The sequence below is a fragment of the Beauveria bassiana genome (assembly GCF_000280675.1).
Source record: "Beauveria bassiana ARSEF 2860 unplaced genomic scaffold BBA_S00019, whole genome shotgun sequence".
Classification (NCBI taxonomy): Eukaryota; Fungi; Ascomycota; class Sordariomycetes; order Hypocreales; family Cordycipitaceae; genus Beauveria; species Beauveria bassiana.
This window is the reverse complement of record NW_007930854.1, coordinates 384,446-401,516: the sequence shown is the minus strand read 5'-3', so window position 1 is coordinate 401,516 and position 17,071 is coordinate 384,446. Positions and strand designations below refer to the sequence as shown.

The 17,071-nt window shown below is 53.0% G+C and overlaps 5 protein-coding genes across 5 annotated transcripts; 4 read left to right on the top strand and 1 right to left on the bottom strand.

Annotated features, from left to right (window-relative positions):
• Positions 1-18: 18 nt before the first annotated feature.
• On the top strand, positions 19-552 carry BBA_06551 (uncharacterized protein; the record flags this gene model as incomplete). Its single annotated transcript, XM_008601648.1, has 1 exon — positions 19-552. The coding sequence occupies one exon, from the start codon at positions 19-21 to the stop codon at positions 550-552; it is 534 nt and encodes a 177-aa protein (XP_008599870.1).
• Positions 553-1,101: 549 nt separating this feature from the next.
• BBA_06550 (uncharacterized protein) lies at positions 1,102-1,650 on the top strand (the record flags this gene model as incomplete). Its single annotated transcript, XM_008601647.1, has 3 exons — positions 1,102-1,110; positions 1,176-1,243; positions 1,314-1,650. The coding sequence occupies 3 exons, from the start codon at positions 1,102-1,104 to the stop codon at positions 1,648-1,650; spliced, it is 414 nt and encodes a 137-aa protein (XP_008599869.1).
• Positions 1,651-3,497: 1,847 nt separating this feature from the next.
• On the top strand, positions 3,498-7,031 carry BBA_06549 (C2H2 finger domain-containing protein; the record flags this gene model as incomplete). Its single annotated transcript, XM_008601646.1, has 1 exon — positions 3,498-7,031. The coding sequence occupies one exon, from the start codon at positions 3,498-3,500 to the stop codon at positions 7,029-7,031; it is 3,534 nt and encodes a 1,177-aa protein (XP_008599868.1).
• A 3,780-nt stretch (positions 7,032-10,811) lies between these two features.
• Positions 10,812-13,060, top strand: BBA_06548 (transient receptor potential (TRP) ion channel; the record flags this gene model as incomplete). The annotated part of the gene is made up of 2 exons (XM_008601645.1): positions 10,812-12,657; positions 12,705-13,060. 2 exons carry the CDS (start codon positions 10,812-10,814, stop codon positions 13,058-13,060), a joined length of 2,202 nt encoding a protein of 733 aa, XP_008599867.1.
• Positions 13,061-14,038: 978 nt separating this feature from the next.
• BBA_06547 (vacuolar protein sorting-associated protein) lies at positions 14,039-16,626 on the bottom strand (the record flags this gene model as incomplete). Its single annotated transcript, XM_008601644.1, has 4 exons — positions 14,039-14,707; positions 14,767-14,939; positions 14,990-15,067; positions 15,114-16,626. 4 exons carry the CDS (start codon positions 16,624-16,626, stop codon positions 14,039-14,041), a joined length of 2,433 nt encoding a protein of 810 aa, XP_008599866.1.
• Between the last annotated feature and the right edge of the window lie 445 nt (positions 16,627-17,071).

Genomic DNA, 17,071 nt, shown 5'->3' with positions numbered 1-17,071 from the left:
GAAAAGAAAAGACACAAAATGAGCTTTTCAATCTCTGCCAACCTCTCGCCGCTGCCTAGCGACCGCGAGGCCATTGTGGACGCCATTGCGCGGTGCCTCTGCGGCCTTGACACGGCTGACCGGGCCCTCTTCCAGTCAGCTTTCACCGCCGACGCCGTATTTGACCTCAATGGCGCGCTGCTGCACGGCCTCGACGAGATTACCACGTCGTGCTTTGACAACGTGTCCAAGCTGGACACGACGCACATGACGAGCAACGTGCGGACAACCTTTTCAGACGACGGACGCGCGGCGACGACGACGGCGACGGGCGTCGCGTACCACTACCGCGCGGGCAAGGGGCTGGCCATGGAGAATGGAGGCGCGACGGAGCGGCTGGTGGTGGGAAGCCTGTACTCGATTGATCTCGTCAAGGTGGAGGAGGGGGAGGGGGAGGGGGAGGCGACGCTGTGGAAGGCCAAGACGTGGAGGCTCAAGAGCGTATGGACGCAGGGCGACTGGGCCGTCATGGGCGCGCTGCCGGGCAACAGGGGGACAGAGGAAGCGAAATAGCGGCGATATTAGAATACGCGCGCATGGTGAAAATGGGTGCAGATGAATTAACTCTTTGCGGTGTTTTCTTCGCAAGCGGGCTTTGCATCGGCCCCGGTTGTGGCTGATGGAAGAAGCTCTGGTTATATCAATCTCAGCGAAACGGCATCCATATATACACTGTCCAATGAATCCAACAATTTAGACTTTTGACTTTGAGATGTGAAAAAGGTCCGAGCCGCAGATTGTATTAGTACCCATGCTGGGAACTTGGGGGAAGGCAGTCAAGTTTTTGAACTTTGGGGGAACCAGTCCACGTGATGAAATGGGCACGACTTGGATCCGGCGTATCGCATCACTTTAGCTGCGGCTTTCCACATAACGTATGCACTGCTCCGCCATCGTCTTGAGCACCACGGCGCGTATTTTGTTCCTGAAGCAGCTGCGCAAATGCTCATGGAATTTCAGTCTTGAGTGGGAGCGTGGCTAGTTGGAAACCTTTTCATTGCTGAGTCATCTCAGCATGCCAGCTGGCGAGTGACGTCCGCTCTGCGATCAGCGACCAGCACCATGTGGGAGGTATGATCCTCCAGTAGTGCGACCCGACCACTTCAAGCAGCAGCTAACATGACGGTAACGGGAAGCCACACCCAGAACAGCAATTTCACTTGCGTCTGCATCGCGCTCAGTCGGTTGTGCTCACTAATGCCGAGTAAGTGCTGCTCAACCTTAAAAAAAAAATTTCCAGCAACGGCTTCAACTAGTAGCTGACCTACAAATAGGCTAGTCGAGGTTCGTGCAGCGCAGCGGACATTCGAAGGCGCGTACATGCGGACAGCGCTTGGCCAATTTTCATTTTCACTAGTCATTCTCAAAATTTTCACGGATGAATTCTATCCGATTGGTGCGCTCTTTGCCGTATACGGCACTGCGATTTTGCTTGTTGCCGTGTATCGACGGTACGAGGGTCAACGACAATTCTTCATCAAGGAGTCCGCCGATGGTCTGTTGACGCGCAAATTTCGGACTTCGGGCCATACTGTGACGCTCTTGACACTTCTTAGTCTGCTGGCATATGCGACCTTGCTTGTACTGACTCTGCGTTTGACGAGGGACTAGCCATGGCTCAGTCGTTGATCACTAGTTAGCATCCATTAGATGTGAAGTCTGGCTCTGATGACCGACACATTCCCACGTTGCCACGCAGCCAAGCCTCCAATGCAAGGGCCACCGGACATTAAAAGAAACAAGCCTTTTGGATCTGGCAGCCTTGATCGGTGCAGTCTCACTCTGGTTGTGATTGACCTGTTTCGGGACAGAGTGAACAGCCTCAAAGCACTGCCACTCCACAGCCACACGAGAAACTGCCTTGGAGGCCTTGGAGCGCAAGGTTACAATAGCGGATCAGAGTAAAGGGTGGTTCAAATACCAAGTTCACCAACAGGTACGGCAAGGCTCACTTGTCTAGTTAGTCCCGGCACCCACGCCTACACTATTTCCGCATCCCGCAACGTTGGTGCGAGGTAGGGCGGTGGTGGTGTGCATCGTGAGGCGTTCTCTGCCTAAAGCTGAGGCGGACTTGGGGCCTCCAGCCCCACGGATGGGCGACTAGTTCAGGACCCGATGGCAGAATGAGACGAGCAAGGCTGACGATGATCAAATGATTAAGTGGCTGTGGAGAATGGCATGACGGCATGGCTGTAGCAAATTTATTTTTATTTTCATTTTTATTTTTGGGAGGACGAAATGGCATTGTCTGGACCGACTTCAGAATTAGACAACAGACCAGCCTTGGTGGAGAAGGCGCCAAGGAGCAACAGTGGGTAGAGCGATGGATAGCTTCGGGATGGCAGGTTGCGGCAGAAGCGGCGGGTAAATTAGGTTACCTGACGGCCAGCTGTAATATGAACCGAGATATCGTGAGATTGAAATGCGGAGGTTCAATAGCTGCAGCAAACGGAAGCCTTTCTGGCCAGGCTTGACTAACGGACCGACGCTTTCTGACGGGCCGGTACCTTTTCAGTCTTCATCAAACGGGTGCTCAGCTGCTGCCAGCTGGCAAGCCCGGCCATGTCCCAATCAGTCCAAATCAGGCAGTCGCCTTGGGCCGCTCCTGCCTGCCCACTCGTTCAGTTCAGCTCCAACTCCACGAGGCAACCACTGCAAATCATCGACCACTAATAAGTGACCACTGAGCTGCCAGCTCCTTGGACTTGGCCCTGCTGGTCCGCCAGGCTCACAATCTCCACACCACAATCGCTTTCTCATCTCTCTCCTCTTACCATCCTTCATCCGCCTCGCCATTTCTACATCTCTGCGCTCATCCTTTTTACCTTGTTGGGCTCTCCAGGCATTATTCTCGGCCGCCATCACTCACCTCGCTAACTACGCCTCCTGCCCGTTTGGCGTCTCTCATCATCATCGGCTCCGGCGCTTCACTATTGTAGCTTCCCGCTCGCCCAAAAAAATATCCCCCGACACATCGCCGCCCAGCAGCCGTTGCTCTGCTCATTTGGTACTCGCCGTCTTGTCTTGCAAGCTAGCAGGGGTTGCATTCTAAGCGCTTCTCCTCTTCGGCTCTCAATAGATACTTTTCGTTTGCCACCATACCAACAAGACTATCCACTGAATCACTGTGTCGCTTCATCTTCATCAGCCTTCTCCGCGCAGCGAGCCGATCCTCGCTTCTCCTGCGTCGCAACCACCTCCTCTCCCCTCCGCCTCCTCATCCCCGGGCAGACTGATCCGTTTCTCGAATCACCTGTTAGGCTGCCCCCCTCGCTTGCATTTGGGCTTATTCACCAAGCCACCCACCGCACGCTACCCATAGGGCAGGTTCGTGCAAATATGCGCCTAGAGACTTCTCTCGCGCATCACTCCAGCTAGGCCTCCCGCAACTCTTCCTTTATTCTTGTTGCCTGATTATATACCCGACGTGGCCCGGCCACACCCTGCACCCGCCAGCCATGGCCTCCGCATTCACATTGGCGCAAAGCGATCATCACGACTCGCTTCAAGACACTGGCCTCGAACCCCGCAACACCTCGTCCTACCAAAACCAATCCCTCAACCATCAATTCTCTGCAGCGCACGACGCCTCACCTTTACTGTCGCGTGTCAACAGCGAATCACTCTCACCATCCTTCGTCCACCTGGATACTCCCGACGCCTCCCACTCCACACCAGGTCATTATCAGGCCAGCGACTACAGCGATCTCGACGCAGACGAGGACCCCTTCTTTGGTGTCGATTTTACAAATCCGCACGCCGTCGGTTCCAGCTTTCTGGCAGAGACCGGTATATGGGAGCAATCCGTTCTTGGGCATGACCCTGTCGCCGAACAAATACAATCAGACGAAAGTTATGCTGTGTCATACCCATTGACTCCAGAGCAATCATCCTCACTAAATATAGCTTCCCCTGCGGCCAACGGCGCCACCAATCCACCTACCTCTGTGTCGCCACGAGATCTCCAACGAAAATTCAAGGGCGCCACACTCTCTGCCGAATCGTCCCAACTGACTCCAGCCCCCACGGGTAGTGGTCGCTCTAGCGAGGACGGTCTTGTTCCTGTGCCGGTGCCCATGCCTGTTCAGAGCCCCAGAGTTACCGTCTCAAACTGGGACAATGACAATGGCGTGGCACCTGCCCCCGCCGTGGAGCGCACGTTCGACGACACTAGCACAGTTCGGGGCGTGCATTCCGTCGGCGAGTTAATATCTGGCAGTCGTCCAGGGACACCCAACACTACCAGACGAGATTCTCTTGGCCGATGGGAACCAGATACAAGAACTGGCCACTCGGGCATTGACCCACGGAATCGGACATCTGAGGAGGTCCCCAGCATCAACGACTTGGTGGCACAAGATGCTCGTCAAGAGCTGGACCATGAAGTTGGACGCTGGCTACAAGAGGGCCTTTATGACAATATGGCACCAACAGAAAAGACTGATGAAGAGATACAAGCCCTCAACCAGCCACGCGAAGATGACGACGGTATCCCTCTGGGCAGCAATACCGAGAACAAACATGTTGAGGGACAAATTTACATTGACCCCACAGGTGGTCCTCTGAACGATGAGGACTACAAAATCATACATTCCGCCCACCACTGGGAGTCTGCGCCGGTGTCACACCCAATCATCTCTGGTGAGCAAAGTCGCTATCAACCAGAGTCATCACAAGCTGCTATCGAACGATTCGAACGAATGCTGCGCGATAATGACTCTATCCTCTCTCGCTCGGCCACGTGGGGAACCCGTCGACGCAGTTTTCCAAGCGTGATTGATGCTGAGGGCGTCATTAGCGGCAATTTTTTCAAGAAGCTGTCTATAAGCAAAGCAGAGCCCAGGAAGACTTCCAAACCCACCGGCTTTTTGGCCGAGCTTCGCGGCTTGGTTCAACGAACGAGCTCGTCTTCCATGCGCAAGAGATCGAGAAGTCGCTCCAAGAGTGCCCAGGGTGACGAGTTGTATCGAAAGGACAGCCAGCAATCAGACGAACGTAGAGATAGCTCCCCGCATCTATCTCCCACCTCGCGGACGTCTAGCTGGGGTAAGCAGCCCACGCCCAGCATCAACTCTGTCTTTGCTACAATGGCAACACCGCTGGCCTCTATCGGGTCAACGCACGCTCGAAGCGGATCAATCAGCGGCATTACACCAGTGGCCTCTCCCAAGAGTGGCTTCTCTCTAGCTGTCGATAAAGTACTGCGCCGACCTCGCAGCAAGTCCGACCTTCCCAAGACAACACAGCTGAACGTAGCCACCGAGGACCCGCAGACATCATTCTTTGACTTGTGGAAAAAGTCTGGTGCCGGCTCGGCCGTCACAGCCCGCAGCAAGCCAGTCTTCACCGCAGGCGCGCCTGATATAGATGATGAAGATGATGACGACGATGATGACTTGCTCGAGGACTCGGAAATGAAGAAGAACCCCAACGAAATCGACAGCATCCCGCATACGTTCGCAGGATTCCAAGATCATACTTTGAAATTAAATCCCGGTCTACAAAGCGGTGGCCTTTATCTCGTCGATCGCATTGCGCATCAACAGGTCATTCGATACAAGCATCTTCTGAACCTCAAGGTAAACCATATGCGCCAGGGTGCCAACTGCGCTTGCGGATCACTCTGCATGGCGCTCGGCGGCTCGGCCAAGATTCTGGGCGATCAAAAAGGCGACAGGGATCGTATTGGTGCATTTGGCACTCGCTTTGAAGACGATGACAGCCCTGCAGAAGGTATCATCAGCAACGAGAGCTTCCCACCCGACATCCCGATGCCACCCACTCAGTATCTTCCCGCAGAGTTTGAATGTCAGCTGTGCTACCAGAAGAAGAAGTTCCAAAAGCCTTCTGACTGGACCAAGCACGTGCACGAAGACATCGGCCCCTTCACCTGCACGTGGGATAAATGCAGGGACCCCAAGACGTTTAAACGCAAGGCTGATTGGGTACGTCACGAAAATGAAGGCCACCGTCACCTAGAGTGGTGGACCTGCGATGTCGAGGACTGCCGTCATACCTGTTATCGCAAAGACAACTTTTTGCAGCATCTAGTGCGCGAGCACAAGTTTGTCGAACCCAAGGTCAAGACCAAAGCAGCCATGAAGCGGGCTGGAGGCGTCGAGCCAACATGGCAAAAGGTGGAAGAATGCCACATGGAGACTGAAGATAGACCGCAAGACGAGCCCTGCAAGTTTTGTGGCCGCGTCTTTCCCACTTGGAAGAAGCTGACGGTACATCTGGCCAAGCACATGGAACAAATCTCGCTCCCGGTGCTGAGACTCGTGGAAATGAGGGCCAAGGATCTGGGAGCTGATTCCATCATTAGTCCAGTGCAGGATCCGCCAGTGCGGCAAATGCTACCCGTACCCAGCGATCAGCTGGGATTGGGAGGTGTAGCCTTTGGCAACCAGGCATTGCACCCTCACCACGCACAGATGGGATACGGACAGAGTGTGGGTGGGTTCGGGTATGCAATGGGGCAAGGCAATTCGCAGTTCTACCAGACGCAGTATGGAAGCATGGGCCAGACAATGCAGACCTCGATGGCAGACATGAGCAACGGTCTGAACGGCATAAGCAACGCCATGGATATGAATGGCGTCAGTGGCTTCAACACGACAAGTGGCATGAGTGAAATGAGTGGCTACGACGCGGATCGCAGCATGCAGAATTTGGGTGGGAGCGCTGGGCAGTTTGGGCACGCGGACCAATCTTTTCTGAGCTTGAACAGCAGCCTCGACGGCAATCTCAACAGCAACGGACTGGAGCCATTTCCATCTCTGGATGGACTTGGTGTACAGGGAATGGTAGGGGACGGGATGGGGGGGCATTTGATGTATGAAAACAGAATGATGGCGCAGCAAAGGACGAGCCTAAACGGTAGTCCTTTCAGCGGGCATGAGACGTTGTCGACATATTCGCATTCGCCGCACCTACAGGCGACCAACCAGGAGCATGGGACGTGGGACAACCAAGGGATGTTTCCTTCGTGATTGGAGATGAGTTTGCAAGTCCGCTTGCCATGATGACTTTGATTTGAGCATTTGCAATTCTTTTTATTTCTTTTTGATATGACACGTTTTGGATATCACTTGGCGGTTAATAAGGACATGATGGGAGTCGTGCGGGGAAATTCTCCACCCGATTACAGTATTTAAAAGGAAAATATAAGAGAAGATTAAAGATGACTCAATCAAACCAGCAAGTGGGATTTTGTGCGATGTGATGTGTTGGGTTTATTGTCCTGATCACATGTGTAGCGAGGCGCTTGTGGTATTATAGATGAGACGAGGCTAAGACGTTGTTTGGCGGCTATTACTTATTCATGAGTGCACCACCACTAACAGTTAATCAGGGGTGCAGTTGGGCAAAGGAAAGGCGACTGGATGGCCGCGTTGGGCGTGCGAAAGCCGGAGATAACTGTAGCCTACTGCGTAGGCGGGGGTTTTAGGGGTTAATACAACGCGTTCATATACTCCGTAATTTAGCTAGCAGGGTCTTTATAAATTGATACGACGGTGCAATATCGGGGTTTTCTGGAAGCGGGTTATTTCGGTAAATTCATGGCAAGGGATGGGGTAACAGCGCAAAATGAGACTTTTGTAGCGAGTAGCAGTAATGGTGTACACTGCACAGTAGGTGGTGATTGAAGTGTTCTTTTGTGAATCGCGTGCGTAGTTGACGCTGGCGGTACGTCAGAAGGAGCATCTACGGCGAATTCGAATTACGCTGCTTGGTAAAATTTGCCAACCTCTAATTGCCAAAATTGGCGACTCATTAGTCACGATGATCATGAAAAAATACATAGGTGTTTTTTTTGTAGAGAGGCGGAAGCCATGGGCAGTATTCTGCAGCACTGCCTCGGTGGAACTTCTGGGGTCACGAAGGGTGAATAAAAATAGAACTGGGTGTAGATTTGTCCGTAGCAGTGAGCACATTGATTTTTTTTTTGGTCCGTCCTCTTTGACGATTATTAGCGCTGGGTGTAATTTCCATGGTAAGACCAGGGGTCTTGCTGATAATATCCGGGGGTCGGGTAAGTAGTCAAGTAGTGCAGACCAACTGTCAAAACTGTTTAGAGTTGGTCTGCACAAGAGCTTGACCTGAATATGAAATGAAAAAAAAAAAACAAGTCTTGATAGAGGAAAGTTATCGGTGTGTGAGTGTGATCCTGCGTTTATTTGTGTCTCCTTGCCGGTGAGGAGGAGTATGAGAAATGTTTTATGTAGCTGTAGCTTGTTTGGCAATTGTTACCTTCCTAATGAATGAATGAGGCTGCAGTCTTTTGGCTTGTTTTCCCTTTATTTTCTTCTTTTCCCATTTTTTCTGGCATTATTTGAGATTTTCATGAATGCAGGGGGAGAAAAGGGTTAATCGGCTTCGCAGTTTGCATAAAAGTTTATGGTTCGTGAGTAATGAATGTAGGGCTTGGATGAATGGGCTGGTGTTTTGAGTCGTGTTTCAGCCAGGTGGTGACCTTGATAAGACTGTCATATGTAGCAGTACAGGAAGGGATGGTGTGTGTGTGCAGGAGGTTAGTGGTGTGATATGGATGAGAGGCTTGTGCACAGCGCATAGGATGGGGTTTGATGGCGCTTCTAGGGGCTTCTTCGTGATGTGGCGAGCACAAGTGAGGATGTCGACGGAGGGAGTTGGCAGCTGAGTTAGGAAAATGATTCGAGTGGTTGGAAATTGATGTGCTGCTGATTGTGCTTGTGCCTGAAAGAGAGCCTGAGATCAGGGGTTGAGGGGTGCGTGCATGCAGTGTGCAGCGGCAACGAGTGGGGCTTTGAGCCTCTGCCGGTGACTGTTCTTTTTTGTCTCGCCTCTGTCTGTCATCAGCTGTCAGCTGCCATCTTCCTCTTCTCTGTCCGTCCGTCTCTGTTTGCTTGACAGCTGCCAGTGCGTTTGCTGCCAGCTGTCAAAGGTATTTTCTGCCAGCTGGCAGCTCGCGTCGCCCATGAGTCCATGACCGGAGCTCCTCTTTCCGGCAATCGATGTGGGACCCGGCGCCGGCCCCGCCGGCCAGGGGCAGTCGTAAGCTAAAAACGTAAACTGCTTGACTGCTTGACTGCTTGACTGCTTGACTGCCAATGCCAACTTGCCCACTGGCTGCGCAACAATACCTTATGATTAATAAGGGTGCAGCAACAACAAGGTGCTGCAACAATGGCTGAGCATGACAGGCTAAACCTAACCGAGAGAAGCATGGCATGGATCCGCCTCGTATCTTTTGACTTTATGCTCCTTGACTAAGGAACTAATGCAATCAATAAAGAGATCATGAGGCGACCAGCATTCCAAAATCGAAGAAATAGAGATAGCAGTACGCGTCGTCAGCTATATGTGCAACTGTAGTACGACATGCATGCTTTTCTCTATCCGTAGTGTCGGGCTAACTGCCCTGGGCGCCTGGCCCTGACTACTGCAGCCAGCCCATCCATCTCGAAACACGCCCAGCAAAGTCGCATCATGCATGGATGCTTCCTTGGTTCGAGTCCACCCACTATGCAAAAGCCAAGATCTGATTCGCGTCCCCCTGTATCTTTCTTTTTACTTGCATCCTAATCCGTAGAGGTTAGGTAGTTACTGTGCTCCCCCCATCTGTTGCTTTACGCCCGCAGAGCCTCCTGTGCCGTCCTTTGTCTTCCCCTGTGCCGCTGCCTTTAACTACTAATACTCTACCTTGTGATCCGTACCTTGGCAGAGGTACCTGGGCTTCCCACCTTATTTGCCTCTTGACTCAAGTATCCCCTGACCTGGACCCTCTCCTTTCCCATAAGCTAGGTAGGTAGGTACCTAACTTCCTGTAATTCAACTCGATGGCACAAGCACCACCATCACCAACCACATTCTCATCATCTCCCCTTCTTCCTTCTTCTCGACTCTTTTACCATATTTTCCCGTCATCTTACGACCAGTCACTCGTTTATATCACTTCTCGCCCGCTTCACCCACGGGAAAAAAGAAAAAAAAAGAACAGGTAGACCCTCCACCGCCTGGGTCGTGGTTCGGCCGATCCCAGTCCCTAGGTCGTTTCACCTTCATTCCACCCAACACGAGGTCCTCCCAGCCATTCGCTGTCCACGAATCCTGTCCAGACTCGACCTTTTTCCTTTTTGTGGTCCACCGGCTCCCTCTCCCGGATTCGAGAATACCCTTCCAGGAACAAGACCCTAACTACGGAGTAGAACGCTACAAACTACGGATGGCCTGACAGCTGTTTCCCACTCATCCGTTACTCCTGGCGCTTAACGACCATCTTGACTCCTTCTTCGCCTCTGCCCATACCCAACTTCTTCCCTCGCCAACCGCAAACGAGGTGAACTCGATATACCGACCTATACAATCATTTCTTATTCAACACACTCGATGTTTTCTCGACGAGCAAGTAACCTTGGCCGACCTGCCCAATAATCAATATCCACCAGGGAAGACAACACAGCGACTTCCTGGCTTGCTCCCCTACCCGTCTTTTCACCGCGTCCTCTGCTGCGTTTCTTTTCTAGTCGACGTGCGTTTCGTTCTCTGCCCCTGACTCTTTGCTTGACTGCCCTGGAGGCATTCATTTTCATCCTTCTTTCCACCTTCGTTTCTCCTTGTTAGAGCCCAGTCTTTGTGAGACGCATCGAAAGCCTGGTCGCTCTGATCCTTACTCACCCGCACTCAACTTTATTCGCCCTTTTCCACGACTGATATTCAATCTCTTCTCGACCTTCTCTCGCAAATTGCATTTCTTATTGCTTGGGGCAGCCTTCTCCTTTTCATTCGCCATGGCTCGACCATCAACACGATGGAGCTCTTGGCCCTCACTCTTCGCCAGCGTCCTTCTTGCCACCGGTGCCATGGCCTCTGACATACTCACAACGTCTGGTTTCACCGACTGCGGTTCCGATTCTTCCATCAAAGTCGACAAAGTTGATATTACGTACAACAACGCCAATAAGACTGTCATGTTTGATGTCGCCGGCACCAGCACTAAGGAGCAAAACGTCACCGCTCATCTCAAAGTCAGCGCCTACGGAAACCAGATTTATGAGCGTTCCTTTAATCCCTGCGATACCGCGACCTTTGTTCAGCAGCTCTGCCCTCTCCCCGCCGGTAGCTTTGCTGCTCGCGGCTCACAGCAAATACCCGACGAGTTTGCCAAGATGGTCCCTGGCATTGCTTTTCAGGTCCCAGATATTGCTGCCAACGCCAAGCTCGAGCTCGAGTCTGCTGACACCAAGCAAAAGGTGGCCTGCATCGAATCCTCCGTCACCAATGGCAAAACCGTCAACGTCCCTGCCGTCTCCTACGTCGCTGCTGGTGTTGCCGGTGTTGCCCTCCTCGCCAGCGGTATCTCTGCTGCTGGTGCCGCACTCGGCAGCGGAGCTGGCGGCCCTGGTACAGGTACCGTCAGTCCCAGCTTTACTGAGACCTTTGGTTGGTTTCAGGGAATGGCCATGAACGGCATGCTGTCCGTCTCCTACCCTCCTGTCTACCAAAGCTTCACCAAGAACTTTGGCTTTTCTGTCGGTTTGGTTCCCTGGACCGGCGCGCTTTCCGCCATTGATAGTCTCCGTGAAAGCACTGGAGGCAACCTCACGTACGACAATGCCGAGTACGTTGCCAACGCCACCGCTGGTCAAGGCAGCATGTTTCATGCCAAGCGCGCCCTCGGTGCTATTGCCACCATTGCCCTCCGCGACATTGAAACTTCCGTCAATAGTACCGAGGCTACTAAATCGCCCAGCAGTTTTCAGCAAACTGCCCAGGGCATCGAAAAATATGCCCGACAGCTCGCCGTGCCCAAGTCTGATATCTTCATGATGGCTCTGCTCGTTGTTGCAATCATCATTGCCAGCATTGTTCTTGTTATGGTCTTGGTCAAAGTCATTCTCGAGGCCTGGGCTATCTGGGGCACCTTTCCCGAGTCGCTCAAGGGTTTCCGCAAGCACTACTGGGGGTCCATTGCTCGCACCATTACCAACTTGATACTGCTCCTCTACGGTATCTGGGTTTTGTATTGCGTCTTTCAATTTTCCCGTGCCGACTCCTCCTGGGTTGCCAAGCTGCTTGCCGGTATTACCCTCGCCATCTTCTCAGGTGTCCTCGGCTTCTTCGCCTGGAAAATCTACTCGACTGTGCAAAAGCTCAAGGCTGTCGAGGGTGACGCGAAAGGACTCTACGACGACAAGGAGCTTTGGACTAAGTACTCGCTCTTCTACGATGCCTACAGCAAAGGCTACTGGTGGCTGTTTATTCCTGTCATTGTCTACATGTTCGCCAAGGGTGCTTGTATTGCTGCTGGTGATGGTCATGGCATGCAGCAGACTATTGCTCAGCTAGTCATTGAAGGCTGCATGCTCGGCCTGCTTCTTTGGAGCCGTCCATACGAGCGTCGCTCTGGCAACGTTTTGAACATCATCATTCAAACAATTCGCGTTCTCTCCGTCGCCTGCATCCTCATCTTTGTCGAAGAATTTGGCATTGCTCAGACCACCAAAACTGTCACTGGCCTCGTCTTGATTATCGTTCAGTCAACCCTCACCGGTCTCCTCGCCATCCTCGTCGCCTGGAATGCCATCAGCGCCTGCATCACTGCCAACCCCCATCGTTTGCGCAGAAAAGAGATGGGTAGGTCCCAATTTTCCAAGCCAACTTAACGTAGCTGACAATCACAGAAAAACGTAACCGCGAGCTTGATACTCTTACGCCTCTTGATGCCCACAACTCGCTTCTCATTCGGCCAGGCAGTGGCAAATCCTTCTATTCGATATCTTCTGTCGAGCAAGAGAAACACCAGGCAAATGCTGCGCACACCAACGTTCCCAATCCGTACTCGTACTACAACCGCCAAACCGATGATGGTGACCGCCTTCCGGAGGCTCCCGAACCCTACCGCGATGAGCCGACGAGGGATTTGACACACAGCGAGCAACGCACTTATGGCCACGCCCGGCAGCCTACGTTCCCCGACCTGGAAAATGGTGGCTACCGCGGTGTACCACAGACAAACCCCGGCTATAGCCGTTGGTGAAGCTCGTATACGCCTAATATCACGTTCCTTACCCACCAAACACTACTTGACCACGCTGTACATATTGCCGCCACCCGCCAATTGCCCAAGTATACATCAATCTACCATGCGCCGATCCGAATCGAAACCGCTCACTCACTGCTATCGCCCTACCGAACACCATGTCAACTTTGAGGCTCAGTTGGTTCGTCTGGTTTTTCAACGGGCATCTTTTTGTCTGGGCCTAGATTTAGATGAAAATATCGCTGATTGTACCAACTCCATGATGATATATCGTGCACGAGCAATCTGAATGGGCCTACTTTTTTTTTTTTTTTTGTAGACTTCGAGCATCGCGTCTTTGTTTTGATATCTTTGCCAAGTGAAAGAGATTGGGTATTTGAATTGTTAGGGAAATGACAAGACAGAGAGCGACAACAAGTCATTCTTTTAATACAACGTTAAGATTTAACAGAAGTACATTTCACAGACCAAAGTAGCAGGAAGAAGACGAAAAGGTGGGTCCTTCTTCAGTGAAGAGACTACGGAGTAGCAATAAATATATTTTTGATGCTATACTGGGTACTATGTTTCCACTTTGGAATTGGCAGTGGTGCAAAGAATGGCTTCTTCATCTTGAAGCGCTTGCAAGTGTCGATTCTGAGTAGCAAAGAACGAATAGAGACGCTGGAAAACAGTAATGACAGTGCGGAATTATGATTCGTGTTTGTTCAATGGTTGTATTTTCTCTGTACACTCATGTACAATTAAGGTACTGCATTCCATCTCGAAAAGGAGAACTTTATCATTGTGGGTGTATAAACAATCGCCTCCATGCAGTTAGTTGTACGATCAAGGGAAGAAACTCAAAAAAGCAAAGGTCTAGCTAGACAGTGCTAGACATGCATCAACCGCCAAGCCGACTCTAATAAAACATGTCATTAGTCATGATTCACGCAGAAAATGTCAAAGAGCAACAGAGAAAAGAAGAAGAAAAACTCACCTTCCCTCCTTTTCATAGACCACGTCGCTGATAACATCCTTGTCCAAGTCGGGAAACATGCCCGCCAGCGTCTCCACGACATTGGCGTGCTCGGCGCGCTGTAGACGTTGCGCCTCGGCCGTCTCCGCGCTCGCTTGCCGCGCTGCGGCCTCCTCTGCCGAGAGTATACGCGGAGCGGGTTGCTGTAGCTGTTCCTGCTGCTGCGGGCGCGCAGATGCGCGGACTTGCTCCGCGCTGCGCCGCGGCAAGGAGCCACCGTCCTGCGAGGATCTCGGAGGCACATTGCTAGAATGAGGGCGGGTGCTACTGGTTCCGGACGATGGCGAGGACGCAGGTTCGTCGGAGAACATGCGCCCAATAGTCGTTAGAGGACGCTGAATGGTGCGCAAGAGGCCAGAGATGGCCGCGCCCTCGCCCGGCTCCGCCTCGCCGTCGTAGCTTGGGCGCGCCGATGACGGGGATGCCCCGTCGTGACCGTGGCTGTGGCCGCCGGTGCCCCAGGCTGGCTTCTCGGAAAAGGTGGCCTGCTGACGAATCGTGGGCGACAAGGCCTGGTTGCGCTCAGCAATGGCGGACACGGCAGCCTCGACGCTCTTTTCGAACTCCTCGTCGCTAATGGTGAGGGATGTGCGGTCCATGTTTTCAACGAATTGCACCGCGCCCATCTGCACAAGCGTCAATAAAAGTGTCGTGTCGTCTTGTGCGCGCGTTTCATGAGACATACCAGTGACGACAGGTAGTAACCAGCCTCGCCGCCGAGGCGGTCCTGGTTACGAAATCGCAAAATGTATTGTACATTAGATACTAAATGTTCAGGATTGGATTGGAGAACGACGTAAATTAGTAGGGGCATAAAAGAGTCGGCCGACGAGTCAGATTTGTTATGTTTAAGGAGGCCTGCGAGTGTTAGCACGCGGAGGTATAATGAACAGCAGCTCAAGACGCACCAAAGATTACTTTGCAGCAATTCAAAACGCAAATAATTTTGTCCCGTGGAGCACGATATGACTTGATCTTCAATAATTCTGGTCTTGTCAGCGTGTGCAGTGTCGAGGCTACGGGCATACGAACCTTGCTGCGCCAGCTTTAGAAACTTTCGTCCACTGTCTTCAATGGCCGGAATATCCAGATGCTCGGGCTTGATCCAGCCGTAAATGTTGATCTTTTGTGCGACAATGTCGTCACGCTCGACATCCTCCTGGTGTTGTCCGCGACGACCTGGTCCGAGCGGCATCTCGCCTCCGCGCTTCTTGGGTCTGACGCCGGGAACGGGCTTGGGAGGCGGAATGGCAGGCGAAAAGGTTTGAGAGTACAGTCGATTCATGACAAGCTTCTCCATACCTTCGCGCGCGTTGTCAAACTCTGCGTCCGAGACATCGCGCCACACCTCGCAGAGCATCATTTTGTTGGCAATAAAGGCTAGAAAATCGCTGATAATTTTGACCTGCTCATGCACCATCCACTGGCGCTTGGCAAACTCGGTCAAAAAGGACTTGAGGTAGCGCGCGACGGGGTCGGCCTTTTTATTTCGCAGCTGCTCAAGGAATCTGTGAAAGTCAAAGGGAAGCGTGGGCTCGGGCTCGGGCTCCGGAGGGGGCGGGCGGTGCATAGATAGTTGAGGAGATGTTGGGGAGGCAAGGGCGGTCGATCCCCGGGCATCTCTGTTCCGGGGCGGCGTGCCAAACGATCCATCCTTGGGAGGTACTGGCGGGCCGTGGTCATCGGCACTTTCTTGGTCCTTGGCCAGGGAAGAGGTAGAGGGGCCAGCGGCATCCGCATCCTGCGGCTGGCTGGTAACGCCGGCGGAGACTGGCTCGAGGCTCGATTTTCTGGGCGGATGCTGCATGGGACCGCTACCAAACAAGGGAGAGGTTATCTCCAGCCTCGGGCTCATGACCTCGTCGGCGTCGGGCCCGCCTCCGTACTCGCTGAATTGTTCCATGATGCTCTGAATCTCGGATCGCGACCCGCCGTCGGGCTCCTCTTCGCTAGCATATCTCTTGTCGTCATTCTCGGCGGGAGACCTCGTCGGCGAGAATTCATCGGAGCGGTGTGACCTGGCGGCATTGGAGGGCGATCGTGAGGACGGCTGGGAGGTTATCGGAGTTGCTGGTGTGGGGTCGACATAGCTTGATGGTTCTGGTGTGAGGTACTGGGTAGAAATGTCGGCGTGGTTGTCCTTGAGGGGATTGATGGTGATTGCTGACGCAGACATGTCGCGGTCCTGTGCGCTGGCTGAAGCATCGTCGGCTTGCTTTCTAGTGGTGGTGACGGCGTCCGCGAGCTGTTCTGACATTTTGGAGCCGGTCTGCGCAGGCGGTGTAGTTGGGGCTTGCGTCTCGGAGATGGGCTCAGGCGCGTGTGCGGTATCGGAAGCCGTTTGGCTGATCGTTGAGGGTTCTTTCTCGACTACACCACTGGCTTGCGAGTCTTCTTCGGGCTCCTTTGCCACGGAAGAGTCTACAGCCACTGCGGCGTCGGGTCTGTTGGGCTCGGCATGGGTGGCAGTCTGTTGGGCGAGGGGCTCGCTGGGAGACTGAGAAGGCGATTCTGCCCCCCCGGCGGGCTGCTCCGGGGCAGTCATCCCCCTATTCGAAGACTTATATCGTGGTATTTTCGGATCGGTTGGTCGAGGACGGTTGCAGTGGTGAGGGGTCTTGAGGGATGCAGCTCGTGATGCAGGACCGAGCTTGTGTAGCTCGAGCTGGAATATACCGACTGGCTCGCATGTACTTTGCGGCTAGCTGTGTCTATCGTCAAGACTGGGCTGCACTCAATACTGTGCCCAACGTCAACTAGAATGAAAAAAAGAGAACAGCGCCGTAACACAGCAGTCGACACGGCACAATACCGTTGGGGGGCGTGAAAGATGACGGATGGAGGTTGGAGTTGAAGTCGGAGCCTGCCTTGCCGACATTGCTGGGCGGGGGTTTCGGCCTCGTCCTCGTCTTACGTAGGCGGCGCGGCTTAGCAGAGAAGGCGCTGTAATTAATTCATGAAGGATTGGTCACAGTGGCTACAGCGGGCTC